General features: G+C 39.4%; 1 protein-coding gene across 2 annotated transcripts in view; it reads right to left on the reverse strand.

The window, feature by feature from the left end:
* PDK3 (pyruvate dehydrogenase kinase 3) overlaps nt 1-23,019 on the reverse strand; it is a 54,960-nt gene that overhangs the window by 27,415 nt on the left and 4,526 nt on the right. The window contains exons 1-2 of one of the 2 annotated variants that reach the window (XM_040531568.1): nt 17,759-17,822; nt 6,885-7,026 (exon numbers count right to left, since the gene is read on the reverse strand). In XM_040531568.1, the coding sequence (XP_040387502.1) occupies nt 6,885-7,026; nt 17,759-17,807 (191 nt within the window). In that variant the 5' untranslated portion in view covers nt 17,808-17,822. Of the gene's footprint in view, nt 1-6,884; nt 7,027-17,758; nt 17,823-23,019 lie in introns of those variants that run through there. The other variant, XM_040531558.1, reaches the window with a different exon arrangement.

A 23,019-nucleotide genomic window follows, 5' to 3' on the forward strand; every position in this document is an offset into this window, starting at 1 on the left:
CCCAGTCAAGAAGACCACCACCGTCAGGCTGGAGTAGTTCCCTCATGCTATGGGTTGTAACATATCAAACGAGAAAGCTAAGACTTTCCTTTGTAATTAAATATTTGCTACCTTAAATCTGTTTGTGTGGGGAAAAAAGGCAAAATATTTGATTCTACACTGAAAAGCAATCTACCCAGAAAATACCTGCCTGATTACTGTGAAGCAGTCTTCTTCTGTTCCTCAAACAAAGGTTGATCTCTTGGTACTCAATGACTGTGTCTCCATCAGCACCCAAATCTAAACCAGCAGTACGGTTTTGAAATGAATTTCCCAATAATCCTCCCTTAATCAACACTGCTTACATTTGCAAAGTGGTTTTGGCACTAGAAATCAGGTTCTTCTCAGAAGAAACTACACTAGGAGCTGCTGTGGATGAGCACCAAACGTGTGAAAGACAATACAGCCATCATGACCTGAACAAATGAGCGGGACAAACTGCTGTGAAGCTTCCTAGCACAAGCAGAGCACAATACATGTTTCTCATGTTATACAAAGGTCCAAATGCTGTAGGCATCAGCAAGTTTGCCAACAATCACCCCTCCACTCCTTATCCTTTCAAGTCTTCTTCCTGGCTTGAAATTCTTTCCCTTCATGCTTTAATTTATGTTGCCATCCTCCTTGTTTTGTGGAGGCCTGTATTTCTTCTCCGTGCCCTCTCCATTTTCCCCACACCTTCAGTATATGCTTTTTCATATTTTTCAACAATAGGTCTTTCTACCTCCCAGGAGCTGGGTTCCAACTCAGCTTTCCAAGGAAATTACAGAATCTTTGAAGTTGGAAGGGATCTTGAGATCTTCTAGTCCAACCCCTGTGCACAGTCAGCTAGAGCAGACTTGTAGACTGTATGTCTGGTTGAGTTTTGAGTAACTCCACAGATGTACCTTCCACATCCTCTCTGGGCAACCTTTTTGTGGTGTTTGATCACCTTCACTGTGTAAAAGGTTTTTTTCTTCTGTTCAGATGAAATTTCGTGGGCTTTAACTCGTGTCCATTGCCTCTTGTCCTGCCACTGGGAACTACTAAAAAGAGCCTGGATCCCTCGTCATCATTCTCTCCCATGAAGTATTTATACACACTGATATTATTCACCCCTCTGAGCCTTTTCTTCTCCAGACTGAACAGTCCAGACATCTTTCTGAGTATCTCCAAAGAGATATACAGTGCTCTCAGGCTCTTCCCGTATGAAAGATGCTTCAATAAATCTGTATCATCAGAGAGGTGACACTTTCTCTGGTGGCACAGTAAGTTAGAGAAGGTTATTTGGAAGCTACTGACCCCTGCCATCATACAATATCCTGAACGCCCTGGTTCTGAAGATGCAGGATAATAACCACACTTAAGCAGCAACACAGCAGGTGCTTTTTACTAGAGAACTCTGACCAGAAATCTTGAACGTCAGCAATTCTGTGCTGATGCTGTGTGTAACACGCAATGAATGTTTCTGGTACTGAATGTAGCTGGTACCTGATTTTTATGCTACTTGGATTTGACTGGCTGCTCACTACTACTAGTGTGCTATATTGAGATATGTACATTTTATTTGCTTATTGCCATGTTGGTCTTAAGACTGCTACCCCTGGAGTAGTCAAACTACTCCTGTGTTGAATGATCAACACTTCGAGTAGAGTAACAGGCAGGGCCAAGGCAAGTGTTTCTCTCCTCTAATGGGGCAAGTAATTGTGCAGAAAACTGTCTCAGTCAGAAAAAGACTAAAGCAGGTCTCAACCAGAAAAAAGCTGCCAAACATGGTCACCAGCCATCAGCAGAACCAGCAGGCAGAACAGCTTCTGAGGTCATTATGCTGCAGGCTCAACACAGCACCACTGCGGAACTGGGAGTTTCTGAAACAAAGGAAAATTACACAAACAAAATGCTCTGAACTAAGTAAATTTATCAATATACTGAAGTGGTTTGACTTTAATCTCTGTGGTGATGGAGAAACTATGGAAATAGGCAATGCTATTCCTTTATATAGGGCTGGCAACAGTATTTAGATATCTTTCTGATTCTGAAGTAAATTGGTATTACTTTAGAAAGCCAAGTTCATTAGCACAAGCACTGTATCCAGCAAGTTAGAGACACCAGTTCAGAAGAAAGGTTATTAACTTCAATTTGAAGTTATTCAAATGTCACTCTATTTCTTCCAAACCACAGAATAAATTAAGTTGGAAAAAACAACCTGAAGTTAAGCAAATCTAACCCACTGTACAATGCTTATGGATACATCATCCAATCTGGGATGTTGTAATACCCTGTGTATTAGCCCAAGTTTCCAAATAAAAACTCAGAACTGCAAGTGCCATACATTTTTTTTAGTTGCAATTTACAATTTTTCAAACTGCTTACATCCCTTCATTCCTTACTCCTCCCCAAACAGCCCCAACTGAAGAACCTAAGAAGTAAAAATGTTTAAAAGGAAATTTATAGCCCTGATGAACTGTAATAAGTAACTCACAACACTATCTTAACCACCACCAATAGGACAGTTTACCTATCAGCGCAGAGCCAGCCATGCAGTATACTCCTATGTCAGTTAGCATGTGTAAAGTATGTCATTCCCTTTTCATACAATTCATCTATTTCCTTGAATTTTCTTTTGATTAGAACTGTAGGGGGAGATAAGGGTAATTGAAGGTGGTAACTACAGGATTTACCAAGCACTGGAAAGCAGAACTGGCCATGTTTTAAACAGTTCACATAAAATTACCAGCCAGCTAGAATAGAAAAGTATTAGAATAATGGACACTTTGCTATACTATTAGTAAACTAATACAACAACACAGAACACAAATCTACAAAAACAATAAACGAAATAAGTGTCAGTTATATTTTGCTACTTTCAGTGAGTTATCAAAAGCAGAAATCCAAGCCTATGCCCTTCAAATCTGTTGTCTTTCCGGTCCTTAATTCTTTAACACAATCCACCACAACTCACTAGGCAAGCTCTTTGTTTTCAAGTACTCTAACCTTGTTCTTTGGTTAATTGCCACAAGGTAGACTGAATTCTTGTTAGTCTGCCAAATGCAGTAATTCCATAATGGTACATTTCATACATGAAATCACTGTAAATGCCCATTAATGCCAACTCCAAATTTTAACTACCATTCCCACCCTCCCCAGCCTTTAAAAAAAAAATCATGTAAGATGCCTTTACTTTTTCCCCACATGTATTTCAGTAAGATTTTCCTTTAGAATCTCTAACACCCAAGCACTGATAAAACACATTTCCATGGTAACACAAATTCATTAGCATAGTCTGACTATAAAAAAATAGAGGAAAATAATTATTAATCCTCAAGCTAATGATTTCTATAATGTATCTTTTCAAGAAGATAAATAGACTTTTATATTTCTTTCCAGGAAAGTACTAGAGTAGAGAAAAATCAGGGTTAATTAAAATAGGAATTACAGATATGACAGAGTAGCAGCTCGTTGTGACACCCTCACAGTTACTTTTGGTATTTTATAAGCCCTGACCTTATCCTTTGGCTTTATCATAACTATTTTCTCCACATCACATTAGTCATCACGTCCTTTATTAGGCAGTTCTGCCACACACTCCATACTCTGCATGTTCTATCTAAATTTTAGATAGAGTGTCCTCTCAAAGTTGACCTAAAAAAAGGCCCTCTTCTTTAGTAGTGGGAAGTTGGCCATTAATTTTGAATAACTAAAATAAGCTGCTGATCCCTACCATGCTGCTTGTTGATTTGTTATTTGGAATCACTCCACTTTGCAGCCAAAACACATTAAAAGCATTATCATTATTTTCATTCATTTTCTTCCTTCCCTTGCTAATTCATGCAAAACATATGTGCACGCAAAGTTATAAATTCTAACTGGGACTGGGATAATGCTTTAGCTTTGTGCAGATTGAAATTCAAAACTCTGTTTGTTTGTTCGTAATTCACCGCGTGGGTAATGCCAGCTTGATTTGAAAATGAGTAGCCAAATAGAACAAAGGAAGGACAGCTGTCTTGCTTATCCTCATTGCCACATACATCAGGCTAAGAAATCCAGAAAGGAGAAAGACAGACTGCACTTTTCCTGAGAGCAATCAAGCAATCAGTTGTAAAACTCCTGTTACACAGTGCAGACAAGGAGTGTGGTACAGGAAGCAAAGTGCCTACAGCAGGACCATGAAAATGGATTAGAAGACTGAAAGAACAGGGCTTGCCTGCAGCAGAGAGCGTACTCTCAGTAGTGTCAGGTTGAGACTGCTTCCCAAGGGACCTGTAAGAGACTGAAATTCATGCAATCCCGAATGTTACTGACTAGCTGGAAAGAAGATTGACAGGAAAGAATCCATGCTGTACAGTAGGTGGGGCTAATTTATTTTCTTACTCCACCAAACCTAAATTCCATCTATAGCCACCTTACACTAGTTTAAAAGAATAATAAAACCTACTACAAGGATTAGGAGCCTTTTGAATTATTTGGCAGGCTGACGTTAAGGATACAATGGAAACTTGCATTTTAAAGCTCCAGCTAATTTGGTGTCTTGTCATAAACACATTAAAACCATAAGGCTCTACTGTAATTGTGATTTATTTATACTATCACATTATGTTGGTGACTGGAGAGAAAACTATCAGCCTACAGCCGAGATATTGCACATCACTGTCACGCAAAAGGTATGATTTAGACAAGTATATTACAGTCATATATTCCAAAGAGCTCCAGAATTATTTAATTAAGCCCTATCTACTTACAAGAAATCAGCAATTAAACAGATTACAGAGAATAATGTATTACAAAATGTATTTGCTCACTTGTGGCAAACATACCTTTTTTTTTGGCTTGCATATTAACAAACAGTCAAGCTTTCTAAACCTACGACATACTAAAAACAGAGGATTGTAAAGTCTGATCTTAAGAAGTCTAAGTACAAAATAAGTGCATCAAGAGGAGATTTCTCAATTTTAGAAGTTCACATAGCAGCTGAACAGCTGAATTCATATTTTACATAAGATTCAGTGATCTCTCTCTAGGTGTGTCTAAGGCTTAGGTTAAAACGTATGTTTCAAAACTGCCTAATATTTTTGGTCACTCAAACCTAAGCTTAGGTTATTTATTTTTTAAGACCTAACTTATAGATTATATTTTGCCCAAGATTCCTAACTGGTATATTAACAGGCCTTTTAATCTACAGGTAAACATTAAAAAAAAAAAATCTAAACTCCAAGCAGAAAAACAGGAAAAACTCTTCAAAGTCCACATCTATAATCAGAAAAACAACATTCTACAATTACCTTAGTAATTCTGATACAAAATCCCTAATGTACTCTCACATAGTCTTAACGAAGATATTCCTTTCCACAAAAGCTGTTATTTAACTGAGGATCAAAATCAGAGGACACACTGAGTCAGATATCTATTTGAAGCTGTTCATCACATTAACTCTACTGATTGTCTTTTGGCCCATTTAACAGAAAACTATCACTCTACAGCTGAGCTATTGTGCATCATTGTCACACAAAAGGTATGATTTAGACCATCATGTATTCCAAAGAGCTCCAGATTTAATTAAGCCCTACCTACTGTAGCCATAATCTTACTTGAAGTCCTCAAAGAGCTAACCAAAAATTCTGAAGTGTTCACCCACTCTAAACACCTATTGCCGGACCTTTGCCAGACCTGCACGAGCAGGGTGGAAGCATATGCCATAGAACATATTTTTGGACTAGAAGAATTATACTCTATAGTCAAAGAAAAATTATTTCCTTTTCTGTGTTCATCTGTCTGGATTCCACTAAGACAGCTTCACAAATAATCTAGATCAGAAAAGCCTGAAAGGCCCAGATATTATCCATTCTGTTCTACTTAGTATAACAGTAGCATCGAATAGATACAAACCTTCAGTCCCTGCAAGTTGCCACTTAGCCACAAAGTAATTGCTACTGTGGGGCTCCACAGCATTTACATTTATTTGAAGCACTTAATCGCTATGTTTGAAGTAGTCATCAAGACAGCTAATGTTACCTCTCACAGGCAAACACATTTAAATCAAATTATACAATAACACATATCCTACTTTACAGTTTCTAAGTCTGAAGTTTGGTAAATATGAGACCAAGCCCAGCAGTCGATATACAGTCAATGCAGAGTTTCTTGGCTCAAGGGCTATGACTGAAACTCAAAAAATCCAACATGAATTGCAACTCGTGTACCTAGTAGATAAGCTGCTATTCACAAGGGAAAGTTTGCTGTATTTTTACAGAAATTCTTCAAATCAAGTATTTGTAGGGAAAGAAACAATCAATACCCTATGAACAACATTTTTTTAGCGCTTAATACATACAAGGCAGTAGTCTCCAAAACATACCGAATGTGCAAGTAGACTAGAAATGAATTACTGTGTAGAAGATGGTAGCATTTAGCATCAGTCCAGTTAAAAACTACTTAAGTATAATGCATAATTATTAATAAGAGAATGTTACTTATTGGATAACAACAGAATTTTATCCTGTTCCATAATTTCCACTGAACACCAGTTTTTATTGTTAAAAACTTATTAATGAGAAGAACATGTGAAGTTTAATTTTGTTTTCAGTATTTTCGACAAAAGAAAATTAATAGGAAAGAACAAGCTATTTTAAGTCTTGGGTGTAATACAGTAAGAAGTTTTTTAAAAGATAGCTTTTTAGAGTTATCAATTGATTCTAATTACCTGGGAGACAACTTTATGTTTTTATTCAAAATACTAACTTACAAATTCTTATCTCCATGACCCATACAAGAGTACTTAACATATGACAGAAGAAAAAAATCACAAGTAAAGCACCACATATAGTTTCAGTTTTACACTAATTTCTCAATCTACTTTAAAAAAAACAACTTACCAACTCTGCACTAGCCCAACTGAAGGCCTGTTAAGTAAGTTATCAGGCAACAAATTGACTTCTCTCATGGTGTTAGCTAGCCTCACAGGAAGTTCTTTCCGCAGAAACATGTACGAAGTCTTCTCACATGCATTGTCACGACCTGTTACAGGGAACAAAAAACAAACATACAGCTGTCACAGCAAATTTTAGACTTGATAGTGCCAGAAGATTAAAAAGTCACTTGGTAATAAAAAGTTTAAAACCAACTTTTTTTTTCAGTACCCACCTTCCCTTCCCCTCTCACTCCCAACATATATTTCTGTGTGCTTATTTCTTTGGTACAATGGAAGGCACTTTTACCTTCCTAGAGCTTACCCCCCTTTTATCTGCCAAAGACATTCTCATTTTAAATGCTCAGTTTCTGACTGTCTCAATCTGATTTTTGTTCATTCATGTGCTTAGACTTCATCCTCACCAGCACCTCGCACACATATCAAGGTACAGATAACTTTCTGAGAAAAACAGAAAGGTCTGTTACTGCCCTCGATTGAGTTTGATCCCCTTAGATTGCTTTTTATGTCCTCTCCGGTTCACATCTACAATATCAGCCACCTCCCAACACTCTCACATGAAAAACTTCAGATCTGAGTTTCTCCTTCTTTCAGAGGTCTGAGAAACGCGTTGGTTTTGCGAGAAATGGTTTTAAGATGAGAGGCATCAAGAGATAGCTCTTCTTTCCATTTACTAGCTTTTTCTTTGTGTCTACTCTGAAGTTTAGAGACACAGAAAATAATAGCAAGACAAAACTTGAGCAGCTGAAAGCATCCCAGTCAAAAAAGACTTACAGATACTCATTTATTATTCTATACAGGACTCCTTGGGCCTCAGAATTTTCATGTATACTGCTACAGCAAATTGCAACATAACACAAACCTTTCTAATCCCTTTCACAGAAAAATTACAGTACTTCTATTTTTATTATTTAAAAAAAAAGAAGCATTTGCCTTTTAGACTGCTTAAATATACAAAACTAACTTCTGCAGTTCTGAGCCCTGAAAGAGCATTAAATATCTAAGCTCTCAAAAAACATTAAATAATGATAAACATGAGTCAGCACAGTGTGTTCTGGCAGCCAAAAGGGCCAACCATACCCCAGATGCATCAGGCACTGCATGGCTAGCTGGTCAAGGGAAGTGATCATTTCTGCTCTGTGCTGGTGCGGCCTCACCCTGAGCACTGTGTGCAGTTTGGGGCACCACAGTATAAAAAGGACATAAAACTACCAGAGTGTCCAAAGGAAGGACACAAAGATGATGAAGGGTCCGGAGGGCAAGACGTATGAGGAGTGGCTGAGGCCCCTGGGTTTGTTCAGCCCAGAGCAGAGGAGGCTGAGGGGAGGCCTCATGGCAGCCTGCAGCTCCCTCACGAGGGGAGCGGAGGGGCAGGCGCTGAGCTCTGCTCTCTGGGGACGGCGACAGGACCCGAGGGAACGGCACGGAGCTGGGACAGGGGAGGGTCAGGCTGGGTGTTAGGGAAAGGGTCTGCACCCAGAGGGTGGTCGGGCACTGGGACAGGCTCCCCAGGGATGTGGTCACAGCCCTGAGCCTGATGGAGCTCAAGGAGCGTTTGGACAATGCTCTCAGACATAGGGTTTAATTTTTGGGTGGTGTGGCGTGGAACCAGGAGTTGGGTTCCATGATCCTTGTGGGTCCATTTCCACTCAGGATATTCTGCAGCTCTATGATCTTAAGAGCATTAGACACAATAGTTACAGCATTAGAGCAACATTACTAAACTACGCACACTACAAGCTATATCAGATAGCAAAATGCTATACATTTTTATCAGTGCCTTACAGCATAAAGGGTAATAGCATCATCCTAGCTCTTGTCCTATAAATAAGGATCATCTAATACCGAATACTTGATATTAGTTGGAAGTAAGACTGTAAAAATACTAGCTTTTATCAGTATGACTTCCATAGAAAAGTGAGCTTTTAAGAAACACATGCACATATAATGGAGGGCAAGGAATAAAAACAAAGCAGCAAAAGAGAATGGCAACAGCTGGCTGGTATTTCACATCACAAGCTTCTCAGACCTGCTAAGTACTTCAACATTTCAGCAGCACATGGGAAGACCAACAAAATGGTCATCCCTCCTAGGACTAGGCTACAAGGAGCTCACCAGACAGCTGCAAGTGAAGTGCCCTGCTCATAGTCTTAAAAAGCTGCAGCTGAGAATCTTTGACTTTCATTTTTAAGAGATTATTATCCAGCACAATGTATTGAAAATAAGAAAACCCCCCTTCAGAAATCAAACAAAAGGGAACCAAAATATACTACTACTATGCTGTGGACCGACTTGGAACAATGGTAGTTCTCTGGAGCTACCCTACAGAAACCAGAAGACTGACACGACTGACAGTATTCTTCTGCTAAATCAGTCACTGGAGGTAACTATAAACCTGTATTTGAAAACATGAGATGTTAAGATTCTTGCCCAGATAGTTCAGATGGAAGATCAGGCCTGACTTGACATATTTTGTACCTCGTAGCTTTTTATAAGATAGGGACATTCTCACCAAAACCAATTTCTGAAGAGTCCAGGTAAATTAAAAAACAAACAACAAAACAAAAGTTTTACTCGTAATGAACAGCCAATATTCTGCTTTCATCCACAAAGACAGTAAATGTCTTTTGTGATCATAACCAGTGCAACCACCTGCAAAATTTGAGTGAAGACATAATACAAGAGCTATAAATTATGTTCAAGCAAACCAGAAAGTGTTAAAAGCACTGCTAGGCACATAATCACTAAGACTTGCAATTTGGAAGACTCGAGTACAATGAAACTGGCACAATCAATGTGATACTTTTTAAGACAGTCCCATTATAATCAGCTGAATAGCAGAGATTTCTTCGCATAGGGAACATGCATTGATGGATTAGTTCCCAGTCAAACCACGTAACACGAGCTTGGGGGAACAGGCAGGCAGGGTTAGGGTTTCCCTTTTTTCTTGCTCATCTACGTATCCCCGATCAGTGGATCATTACATTCTATTGGTATCAGCAGTTCTGCTAACTGGTCTTCCAGCAAACATTTGCTCCTGGTTTACTTATTTTGTAATTGAAGAGGTGAAAATGCAAAACACATCCTGACAAAATTAGAAGAAATGCAACATCACGTTGCTGCTTTCTTGAGGCACTGTAATGAATTCAGAGTTCACACCTTCACTGACATTTGACACTGCACCACCCACGACAGAGGAGGCAGCCACTTGTTTGTTCACAACTCATCTGATGTTGCAAGTCTTCAGGAAGACTGGCCAGACAACAGGAGAGATGTCTTTGACTAGCTCACCCTACACCTTCTGGGCTGCAAAAAAACTCTGGAACAAAGACAATGACTGTTCTGCTTCTTTACAAGAGTGCCTGACAAGAAAGTTTGGTTGTTTTATAGGCAAGAAAAAGCAAAAGGAGTGAAATGCAGCCCTGAGAATGAGGAAAAAGTGAACAAGAATGCATAGCCTGTGGCAGCCTGTGAAAGGGCACGGAGGCCCTCCAAGGACACAGTCCCTGAGTTTGTGCAAGGAAGGCAACAAAAGCTGCTGGAGTGGAAAGCAAGACTGGCAGAAAAGACCAATGTCCTGTTCTCCTATAAGCAAGGGCACATTTCTATTTCATCCGTCTCACCCCAGCAGTTCTAAACTGTCTCTTTGCAGAGAGTTGCCTTGCTGTGTTCAAGTGCAGAGCATTTTGGGGCCCCTTTGCATGGTCACTTCAGGTAAAGGAAAGGAAGTGCTATTTCCAGACTAACTTGAAGCCTTGTTTCACCATAGCCTCAGTACATTGTTTTGTGATACTTGGTTAGAACGTCTGCTTAGCTGCACGTGCTTTATCTGAGCCTCCACGGCATTGCTTCAGCTTCTAGCATAAGGTCAGTTATCTGCCTGCCAAACAGCATGTGCATGGCAGAGAGAATGACTATTTGCTTAGATCAGCAATAATTGGATACCCTTCAGCTTTTGAAACAGAAAACATACTGTGTCCTAATGGTTGCTCCTTGGCTGCTGCTCCTTACAGCAGTTCCTGTAATACTACATTTTCCTGTAATAGTAGATGTGTCAAAAAGAGGGACAACCTATTAAGTGCAAAAAAAAAAAATCTGAGTCTATATTATTTCCTTAATATAATTTATCATATGCAAGTTCTAAAGTTTTCCTAGAAACAGTGTTCAACCAAGTTGTAAACCCATTTCTACAGGCTTAAACTACAATCATATAGATAGATAGATAGATAGATTCATAAGCTGGCTTTACTTTTGCTTTGTTAGATCCTTTTTCAAAATAGTGTTCTTTCTTGATTTTGGTATCATTCCAGCTAGGTCTGCACATTGCCAGAAACAAACTTTCAGCTTAAACACCACAGCCTGCATCCAGTTTCAATCCATTAGTTTCAGTTCAACACAATTTGAAGCCACGCTCAAGGTTAAGGGCAAAATAGAACTTGTGAATAACTTCACCTTGATTTATACACCACAGCCCCCAACAAGTTACTCAATAATAGACAGATATCACTAAGTCATGACCTGCTTACCTTTGTATGAATTCACACATAAGAAAGAATACAGTAATCCTATGCCCTAGTGCACTAGGGACTAGGCTTCAAGGATTGCAATTAGCTTTATTTCCAAAACAAGGGGTGCTGTGTCAGAGAGCTGTTTAATTATGGTGCACTAAGGAGCAATGGTAGCAGCAGACTCCAAGACAGAATGTAATGATATGGAAGCACAGTGCTAGCGTGGCAGTATAATATGCTATGAATACAGCTTTTGTTATCACCTACTACTAGAAGGCCCGCTGCTTTTATTTTGTAAAGCAATATGGTGCAAATACACCTTTTCGCTATCTTGTTAAATTATATGAAATTACCATTCATTTCTAACTCTGAGGAGTCATGGATTTTTGCCCATAGATCACCAAATCACTGAACTGTAGGAAATAAAAATGCAGAAGAGTAAGGACTGAGATGCTCTGTATTTAAGTCCTAGTGATTGAGGTTCTTTTTTTGTCTTGCTCCCTTCATGTTTTTCACCCACATTTGTCTGAGTAAAATGAGTACGTTTAAGTTAAAAACAGCTTACCTACCAAAGACTTGTTTAAAGTTTTAGACTGAACGTTCTCTGAATGATGGATTGGCTTCCATTAAAATATTATACCTTAATTATGGATTTCTGTGCAACTTTTATGTTCACAGCAAGCTTGAGTAGTTTGAATTAAGGCCAGGTTAACATTTCATCCTTAAGAATGTTTCAATATCAATGCATATTAACTTTCTTTAAACGAAGATTCAGTAATGACAGTTCTATATGCTTCTGCTTGGTAGTCAAATAATTGAATTCTAGATTTCAAGCACTAGTAGCAAAGGAGCACAACAAAAACTTGTTTGTTCAACTTGTAGTTTTAATGCCTAAAAGTAAAACATTGGAGGGAATTTAAAAGCACTTTTTCCCTTTTTTTTTTTTAAAGACTTTAAAGCAGAATTTTAAAGGAAACGTGTTGGAGTGGTATTTCAAGAAAATGAAAATTCTCTGCAAGTCAGGCATTATGGAAGATATTAATTTCAAGACTAAAAGCTAAGAAGTTATTTCCTTAAATTGAGAGCAGCATAAGTTTCCAATATTAGCACCTAATTTGTGGTTCAGCCCCCACATTATGATATACCCGTGAATTAAAGCAAGAGCTTGAATTTCCTAATGTCACATACAGGATATTAGAAACACTGGAAAAGAGAGAAAACCCAAGATGCCACAGCACCTGGAAGTCTTGGATCCTCTACAGCTAAACAGAAAGTTTGAATCCAGTTTATTTAATCAACTTTTTCTAGCTACACTTATACTGGCCATGTTTCAGTAAAGCACTCTACCTATCACCCTCTGGTATCTAGTTACTCGTGAGAATACAGAAGCCCAGACAAAGTCACCAGATCCTTTCTTTGCATATTTTAGCTAGTCCTGAACATATTAATGGAAAAAATAAAAATGAAGGATAAAAACTTTTGCGAGTATAGAAATCCATCAGCAATAACTGTTTTTCCTCTCAAACTGTTGAGCAGTTAAAGATTATAATGCCATTTCTAAGGTACCTAAGCTGTCAGATAGCTAAGATTCTGCATTAGGAAAATAAAAATCTTTCAGAACAGTGCATCGGAATTGCAATTATTTCAGTTTTTACAAGTTCTACATTGATTTTTGTGAAGACAAAAACTCTGCCAAGTTTCCACTGAAGAATTAAGCAATATTCTGCTTTGTTAACGCTCTTGTGAACAATGATGGACAGATATATTCGAAGTATTGCAAATTTGAATCATTCATTAGTAAGTATGCAAGTAATTTCTAGAATCCATTATACTTCATCAAAACTCCTTCTGACTTGAAGGAATTAGCTTGAACTTGATAATCGATGCTCAATACAAGCAAAACAGCAAAAAAGGACATTAAAGTGTACAGCATCAGTTTTATTTCATACATATACATTATACACCCAGACACACAAAGCAAACTAGATTTCTCTGCCTTCTTGATAATGCACACCACACATAAAACTGAAATTATTTACAAGTGTGCTTTTTAAAAAATAAGGATAGAAGTATTATAAACCTCTAGTCAAAGTAAAACACTTCTGCACAGAGGCATGATGAAAGGACAAGATGACATCACTTGATATATGGGATTCACAATTTTATGCACGTGCTCAATGTTTATTTTCCACTGTTTGTGAATACAGTGGTACTTCATTTCAATTGAATAATACTTCAGCCTCGGTGCTCTAATTGGGGAAAAAATGTGCAGGTCAAGTTCTTAAAGCAGGCACTGAAAGAGGTTTCCTTCAATGAGAAGTATCTCATGAACTTATATGTTTATTAACATAAAATATAACTCTACAGAATACCTCTTGCTATAGGTCTATGCTGCTGTAGGGAACATCGCAGCCCAGCTCAGCTCTCCATGGTAGAAAAACACTTACTAGGGATTATTTTCTAAGGGGCAGACTTTAGTTCAAATTCAGGAGTCTAGATTATCTCTAGATTTTTACCATTCTTCATGGAAGTTACACTTTCAATCTGATTAAGAAACTCCCAGATCATGCCTACGGTGCTTACAACTTAGCTGAGAATTTGACCAAAGAGGGTGAAGGAAAAGCACACACAAAAATAACCCACTCTGTTCAACACTGGTAACACTAAACTGGAAGATTACACATAAAAAGAAGGTAGAAACAGGTAGAAAATAAGATCTCTGAAGCATGCCAGAGTTAGTAAAAATGAAGTAGAGGCTGCGTAGATTAAGCTACATATCAGAAGTTACTCTGACAGAAAAGATAGCATTAAACATTTAGTTGTGGAAGAAGTCATCTTCAAAGGATTACTTTTACATGCACAGCGAGTGCAAAAAACTAAAAGTTATGCCAAGTGTCACCAAGGGAGGCCTTTAAAAAGATGTTTAATTTAAAAAAAGCATGTTTAATAAGGGCTGCATCATCCCGAATGTTCTGAAGCTCTCACCTGTCTGGACTAGTCACCCACACTATACTAAAGTCATACAGGAAAGCATGCTCATGGCCTCCCCTCTGACACCTTCAAGTCTGCAATGAACTGATCGTCACGCCAGCCCTGAGGCTCTTGTACTAGTTGGTGTAACTCAGAACAGATACAGCCTTCAGCATAGGGCAAAAGAGAAGATATATCATCCAAACAGGGAGGTAAGCAGTGTCCAGATCTCCTGGACTTGACATGAAACTACGGTCAGTGAACAACATTCAATGAACATCCTTCCATGGTAGAAACAAGCCAGGCGTGCTTTATAACGATGCAGAGGGAATGGTACCTCCACAATGCTGCATTTGGAGCAGTCAGCAACCACTACAGACAAAAAGAGATGGTAAAAATGATGGTACATTTGATTTTGCAATGAAGTATGACATCTGAAGAACTGATTTGATTAGAACCGATTTGATTACCCTTGCAACTTCAGATTCAGTTGAGAATACAGCTAAACTTGCCTAAATAAAACAGTAAGACATTAACATTTCATGAGAAGGTCACCCAAAAGGTGGCATCTAACATTAAAATCCTTTTTCTTATATGTGAAAAAGCGTTCCACCAAAACATTTCCACCAAAAACAAACCACACCATTAATGAATGAAATGGGTACCAGAAGGGGCAAAAAAAAAAAGAAAACACAAAGAAAACATGCTCTATCAGCATCAGAGTTACACAGACCATAACAGCAGGCTTGAATGCATTAAAGTCTTCCAAATGCAATACCATCAGATGGATAAAGATTAAAAGTGGAACGTTTGAGGGGGTATATGTCAACATTATCACCAGGAAACTTTCAATCTGAGGGAAATTCAGGAAGCAGAGTTGTGTTTCCAGAGAGGTTTCTCTACTAATCTTTCTATTTAACCCTTACTGGGATTTAACTCTACTTTGAACACTTGCTATTCTCTTTCCTGTCTTCTCCTCATCTTTTTTTCCCACCTGTAGTGCTAAGAAATGGGAACAAATACAGCATTGATAACAAGCACCACTCAGGCTAGGGATCATACACCTGTAGTGGGTAGGGAAAAAAATATATACATCTTTTTCAATTGGAAGGAATGAACTTTCATGACAGTGCTCTCTCCGAAGCAGGGTCTTTCCAGTTCCTTCCATTGTACAGATGGAATCAGACAATTGTTGCAAAGCTGGATCTAGTAAAAAAAACATTTATTCCAGATCCTGCAACAGGAGGCACAAACAACACAGAGATTATTCACACACATGCAGCAGATGCAAATTCAATTCTGACAAATTCTACAAACTGCCAACAAAATACCATGCTGACCAAGATTCAGATCACAAAAGGATTAGTCACATATAGAAAGCTACAGAAGAGGGCGCATACACATCTCGATTTCACCCCAGAAGGCGGCAGAAACTCAGCAAGAGACCATGAAGTCGTGTCCCTCCAGAACATTACCAAATGCTCAGTTCAGCTGCCAGATTCCCCCATTCATGACACACCCACGTGAGAGCAAACTACAGGAGCACGGACGGTGATCAAAGTCACCTGCTTCATAAACCTAACATGGCTGCCACGTCCCTACCAGGTACTGGACTGCCCGGCTCATATCATAAAAGCAGCAGTAGTTTCTGAGTATTGGCACTTACCTGACAGAGGAGACAGGAGCAGGATAAATTAAGTGCTTTTTCATCTTTTCACTGCACCTAGAAGTCTAGTAATCTCCACTGGCTGTTTATTTGACACTGAGCCGAAACATCAGACACCACACCACAGTAAGGCTCTAAAGCAGGAAAGTCCCACCCGCTGTATGCCAGGGAGGACAGGCTCCATTCAAAAGCCATAAAACAAGATCAGAAGCCTTTCACCTCCTATCCCTGTGAAACTACTTTTGGTTCTTTCCTAGGGCAAAACTAAAGGAAAACAGGAAGGAAAGTGATCAACCACATCTATCCTCTTCTGTTAGGCTTCCAGAGTATTTTTAGCTCCTGTATAGACAGACAAAACAAGTGAAACGGAGGGACAGAGAAATCTTCAAAAGAAGATGCAGTAAGATCAAGGCATCAGAGCAGACTGAGCAAAGGCTAAAATTAAGATCTTGCTGCTGAAACTAGTAAAATAGAGCTAAACAAGGAGCTATGATTTCCACTGATTATACACCATTTCAGAAGCAGGGACTATATATTAAAGGTAAACATACTATGCTTGCATAGCACTAACAGATGTGGCTAAAAAAATAAAAACACCACCACCCAGTACTTCAAAATCATTCCTATTCCCAAACAGGAATAGAGACTTTCAGCACCGTCTCTAGGGATTTATCTCACCAACCACTAAAAACATCAATCCCACAAAAAGCACACAGGGTTTGTTTGCTTGGTTTAAGAGAGGGCTTTGCAAGATATAATAAGGATGATGAAGCAAGAGGAAAAGGTGCATACACGCCATAATCGGAAATGCTGACTCTTGCTGACACTCACTCCCTACCACAGGCTGCCCCTAAGAAAGCTGTTTGTTTGAACTGGATTCCCTATTTCCTAAAATATTTACGTTCGTAGATGAGAGGTTAGTTGTTAACGCCGTATGACCACTGAATTGTGCCCTGTGGCATTTCAGTGCTAAGCACACTCACTGCACCCAACCTAACAAGCACACATGCCGGTTAGCTTTTGAGTTAAGCTTTCTAGCAGTCATGCGTCACATCATATGGACGATTTACCAGAGCTGGTGTACAGAAATAGCCGAGTTTAATAACGCATTTCTGATTTAGGCAATCTGACTAACAACAGATTCAAGCACTCTGACTGCCAGGCCAGCTGTAGCACTTTCCATTCCAAAGGAAGATTTCAGGGAGCTGCTCACTAAAGAGAACACATTAGACTTTATTTCTCTATCTAGATGATCATCCCAAATCCTCTTCATGAGTCAGAGGTCTAGACTTCAACTTAAGGAGTTTAAAATTAAATATCATAATTACTGTTCAATTTGTACACAGAAAAAAATATACTCGTCTCCACTTACTTAAAAAATCTCTGAAGCATCAGCTTGTTTACCCGTATGTGTATCGATTACTACGGTCATACAGATGAGTACCACGGGTGCTAAGTCAGTTCAGATTTTCACTTTAACACAAGTTAAGTACAAAATATTTAACCTCACATGGTTGTCATCAGTGTGTCTGAACAGCTCAACACAGAAGCCGCCACCGGATCCATTACGACATTAGCTGCGTGCTAGGATGTGCCCCTTGCCAACCCCAGTAAGCAGGCTGCAAGCGAACGGTCCTTCACGTGGCATTGGTTTTGTTAGAAAGAAGCTTAATTCACTGCTGAACAGGAACAGACGACGGAATGAAGGGTCAGGTGAACGATACATCGCCGCTCTGTCAAAGTCTTAGTCAAACTGCACTTACTCAGAGCCACAGCCTTCACTTCACAGGAGGGATTTGAGGGAAGATGTTTATCTCTGAAGAGGAACAGATCATCAGAAAACCACTCACAACAGCTGTAAGCCAGCACCAGTTATTATATAAAACACCACAAATTAACAGAGATACATACATGTTTTAAAATACACTTCCCTGATCTAAAAATATGTAGCTGTTCACCGTTCAATTCTAATGAAATAAGTATTTTAAAGCACTTGCCAAGAGAGAAAAGAGTAGTCAAGTAATCCATAAAGTTTAATGCAAAGGTGCTCAAACAATTACCTACAGGCTGCTGGTGTTTTGTTTGTTTGGTTTTTAGAAGAATTCACATACGCCCAAGGCTGTCTGTCCTCAGGGCAATTTGGGAGTAGGCTGGAAGTCAGGTGAACCATTTAACAGACACGCTCTCTTGCCTATTTCACAGGCACTACCCACAATACACGAGAGGCAAAGAACCAAAATGGTCTTAGGAGAAACCATGGTCCCTGCCTGATTCCTGAGCCTTGAGCTACCCACACAACCCGAAGACTCCCTAACCAGCAGCCTCTTAGAGAAAGTGGCTTTTCAGAGAGCATCAGCTCCTCTTCCAAGACACAAACAGGGAGTAGCCCCGGAGAAAGACAGAGGTGCAGCACAACTTGCGTCTACACTGGGAAGAGGCTCCACAGCTTTTAAATAGGAGACACTGGACAAGACGAACGCTGCATTTTGTTCCGGCGAGACCCACGATTTTCACAGAATCACTGAGGTTGGAAAAGACCTCTACGACCACCTAGTCCAACCTTTAACGTAGCACTGCCAAGTCCACCATTAAACCACGTCACCGAGCTCTACATCTACGTGTTGTTTGAATACCTCCACATCTACGTGTTGTTTGAATACCTCCAGGGATGGTGACTCAACCACTTCCCTGGGCAGCCTGTTCCAGTGACGCACCACCTGGTCAGTGAAGAAACGTCTCCTAATACCCAACCTAAACCTCCCCCGGAGCAGCTTGAGGCCATTTCCCCTTGTCTTATTACTTGGTGCTTGGGAGAAGAGCCCACTCCCCATCTCACTAATGCCTCCTTTAAGGTAATTGGTTTTTTAAAACTTTTAATGTAGAGGAGGTTTAAAACACCAAGCCAAAGATACTTTATTCTGTTTTTTGCTCTTCCATTAGATTTGATTACAATAAACTGATTATGGAAAGGACTGATTTTGTACCATTGAGCTTATAATCACTTCTGCCTCCCACAAAAACATATTTCACACTGTAGGCCATAGCTGGGTATTCCACAGTTTTAACAGCCTCCCTAAGCTCTCAGTTTTGAGAACTTACTCCCAAACCCTTAGGGGAAATGTCCACAATTCCCATTAACTGTTTCAGAAAAATATTAAACGTTTCAGAAAAATACAAATCTCTGCATTATTCTTCAGTCCCAGTCAAGATGCCAAAGGGAAAGTTACTCTAAATCACCAGCATAAATAAAATTATAGTTTATGAGCAAAGACACACAGTTAACACCAATTACATAAAAATACCACTGATAACACATGGTGTAATTTCCCTTCAGTCTCAGTGAGGTTAACAAAGCTGTTATCCATCTTGTTACAAAATGCTCTCAATGCTCTACAAAACATGTTACAAAAAGATTAGAAGACTCATCCTTGCCACCACTAGTTACCAAATCAATGTATTTACCCAGTCTACACTTCTTTTTTTAAATGCTTGAGAAAGGAATAGAACAAAGTAACAGCAGTTAGCAGGTAAAAGAAAAATAACAAAACATTATTCTATATTTTTTAACCTTTCCTCTTTCTCTATTTGCACAGTCTTAAGCCCAATTTTGGAAAATAAAAACCACAAAAATTTGCACAAGTGTATGACATCAAAGAATTAAATCAGTGAAGGTATTTACAATACTGTTATTTATTTTACATTGACTGCAAACTAATGTGCTAGAGTTACACGTGTATGCAGTAAGCGTGGCCTCCACCCAGGGAAAAGAATAATTTAAACAGGTCAAAGCAACATGTTAGAGAATGTCACGTTTACATTCAGAAGTTCAGAGAACAGACGGATCAATATAATAGCCTCTTACAACACACAAAGAGCATTAGAAAAACATTTCAGAGTCACGGTTCAGCGCTTTAATAAAATAATCCTCCCTTTCAGCCTACTATTCCAACAAGAAAAATTAGACCCTTAAGTGACTCCAGGAACACGCACAAAAACATCAATATGCTTTAAAAAGAGTAGGTAGTAGTCTACAAAACACTTCTGCAATTTTGGGAAAATGGTAGCTTTAAAGAAAACATTAGTATATTAAGGATAACTGGCACCAAGAGAAGCTGCTTTAATGTGGCAGGTATTGAATTAGATAAAACGATTCTTAAATTCAAAGCCAAATCTTATCACTGATTACATTGTTTTGGACCACAGAAATACTGCTCTCTATCCACAGAAGAGTACCGTGAAAACTAATTGCTGCTGGTGAAACGTTGACTATACGTGGAATATTTTGATAAAGATTTTGTACTGGTCTGACTGGGACGGAGCCAGCTTTCTTCACAACAGCCCATAAGGTGCTGTGCTTCAGATTTGTGACCAAAGACCAAAACAAGAGATGATGACACAGCAGTGCTTTTGCTCCTGCCCAGCAGCTTTGAGGCTCTCTCTTTCCCAGTGAGTGGGCTGGGGTGGGCAAGAAGCCAGGAGGGAACACAGCCAGGACTGAGTGGCTGACCTCAGCCGGCCAAAGGGATGTCCCATACTACAAAATGTCACCGTCAGCAAGAGAAAGCCTAGGGGGGCTGTCTTCCAAGACAGCCACTACTTGGGGCATGAGCCTACTGGTGGGAGGAGATGAGTGCCTTAACATCACCTGTTCCTCTTCCTCTTTCCCTCTCTTACTAAACAGTCTCTCTCAGCTCACAAGTTTTCTCACATTTGCTCTTCCTATTTTCTCCCCCCGCCCCACTGGGGAAGAGGGAGGGGATGCAAGCGGCTGTGCGGGTGCTGAGCTCCTGGCTGGAGCAATGCAGCAGGACGCTGTACACCTACTGCACATCTTGAAGTTACTCCCCGCGCACTGACTGTTTACCGCCCCGCTATCTCCTGCTGCTCATCTGGGCATTACGTCACTACCACTTCGTTCAGTTTTTCAGCTATTTAAGTCAACATGACTCGACTAATTCCTGGCTTATCCTAACGTCCTTCTCCGCGAGAGGCAAGTACTGTGTTTGTCCAACCCCACAGCCCTGGGACCATCACCACCGGTTACTGCCACGAACGCCCCACGCAACAGCTGGGCTGCACCAGGCCTCCCACATTTACAAAAGAAAGCGGGCAGCTCCTCACAAACACTGCCTTTGCATGTTGCTGCTGCCATCCTCTGAGCCAAGAGGATCCAAGCAGACTTCAGCTTATCCAAAATTTGTATCGGCAGTGGGAGGGGTTGTGATTTCCTTCTTTCTCCTTAGCTGTCTGGATGCTATTCTATCTTTTCCTGAAGATCAAACCGAAGATGAACTCAGGAGTCTTTATCATTATGTACTTCACTGAGGTAAATGCTATATTTCGATGTTCTCCTTAACTACTGCAAAATATCTTTTTCTCTGCTTTTCTCTCCTTTGCGTTTTCACCTTTACTGTTATTTGTACTGCAATCCATTTTGTGTGTATATATATATATACACATATATACACACACACGAGAACTGGAAACAAGGACTTCGATTTCTTAATGAATAGCATTTCAGTTCCTAACACTGCTCTACTGTTCTCTTATCTTTTGTCTGCATCAGCATTTTGCTTTCAGAAATTGACACATCTGATATTCCTTACATCTTAGGAATTAGCTTTAAATATAACTGGATATGACAGTTCGGCTGTCCACAGCAATTTAAGGAATTTGTATTCCAAGTACACTAAAACATTGGATTCAGAATACATGGAGTTTTAATTACTGATTAAAAAAATGAAGTCATTTATTGCATAATCAAAATCATTAAAAATTTAAACCAACACTAGCATTTTTTGAGAACTCTGCAGAACTCAACTAGTGAAAAATGTAATTAGCAGCATAAGATTAATGAAAGCAAACCATTTCTGAGAAAAGTCACTATCAAACAAGCATACTTCACTCCCCAAACAGCCTCCAAAAGTGACTGATACAGACAGTTCTGTAATTGATCTAATTCTGCACCGTGAGCTAATACTACAGAGTACAACCCCAAAGGAAAAAGAAAAACAAAAAACAACCTTTCTCTCCCATACCACAGGTTGATAGTGACTGCTGAACCAAATTATTTAACTGGGACAACTCTTATGAACCTTCAGAACAATCGATACCAGTCCTTATAAAAAGCTTTGGTATTGGTATTTGGTATTTTGGATAGTGTGGGAATACCGCTGCATGCCAGAGAGGGGCAGAGCTGTAAATAGTAACAGGTTGTAAATAACAGCAGTTGCATCACACAAAGGCTTCCAGCTACTTGCTGTGCTACAGCCCACTCAAAGACGACCCCTTTTTGTACTACGGGGTGCAGACAGAATCCATGCCCACAAAACCAAAAAGCAATACTCCCAAAACAATCCAAGCACAAATGTACACAGACAATTCAGCATGCCCATCCAGCTTGCACTAGATCAAAAGGCTAGTCTGTCCATACAAAAACAAAGCCAAAGAAAGTTATTCTATTCCAACGCTAGGCAAAACTCAGAGCGGGATTCTATTTAAAGCTCTGACAGATATCTGAAGAATAATACTGAAAACCTCGGAAAAGCCAAAGAAGTTAATGCCATGGTATTTTCGTGAGGCCAGAAAGATCTCATGTAAAGAATATATTTATCTTTACAAAAATGAGACACGATGTATAAATACCTCAGAGAAAAAAATCTGGGCATCAAAAGGATCCTAACCTACCAATGAAAGCTGTAACAAAATTGCTGGTCAGGAGTGAAGCCAGTAAGATTTAAAAAAAAAAAGGCAATGTCTGACTAGCATTCATCTTTTTGATCTGATTCAGCGGTTAGCATACCAATGGCTAGCATTCAGGTTAAGACTTTTTTTTGGAAGATACACTTAAATCAAACAAGGCCTTAGAGTACACAGATAGCAGTAGAGAAATGCAGCTGTGTGCAATAAGCAGTAGGTAATTACTTTATAGTTCCTTT

This window comes from Cygnus olor, chromosome 1 (assembly GCF_009769625.2).
Source record: "Cygnus olor isolate bCygOlo1 chromosome 1, bCygOlo1.pri.v2, whole genome shotgun sequence".
NCBI lineage: Eukaryota > Metazoa > Chordata > Aves > Anseriformes > Anatidae > Cygnus > Cygnus olor.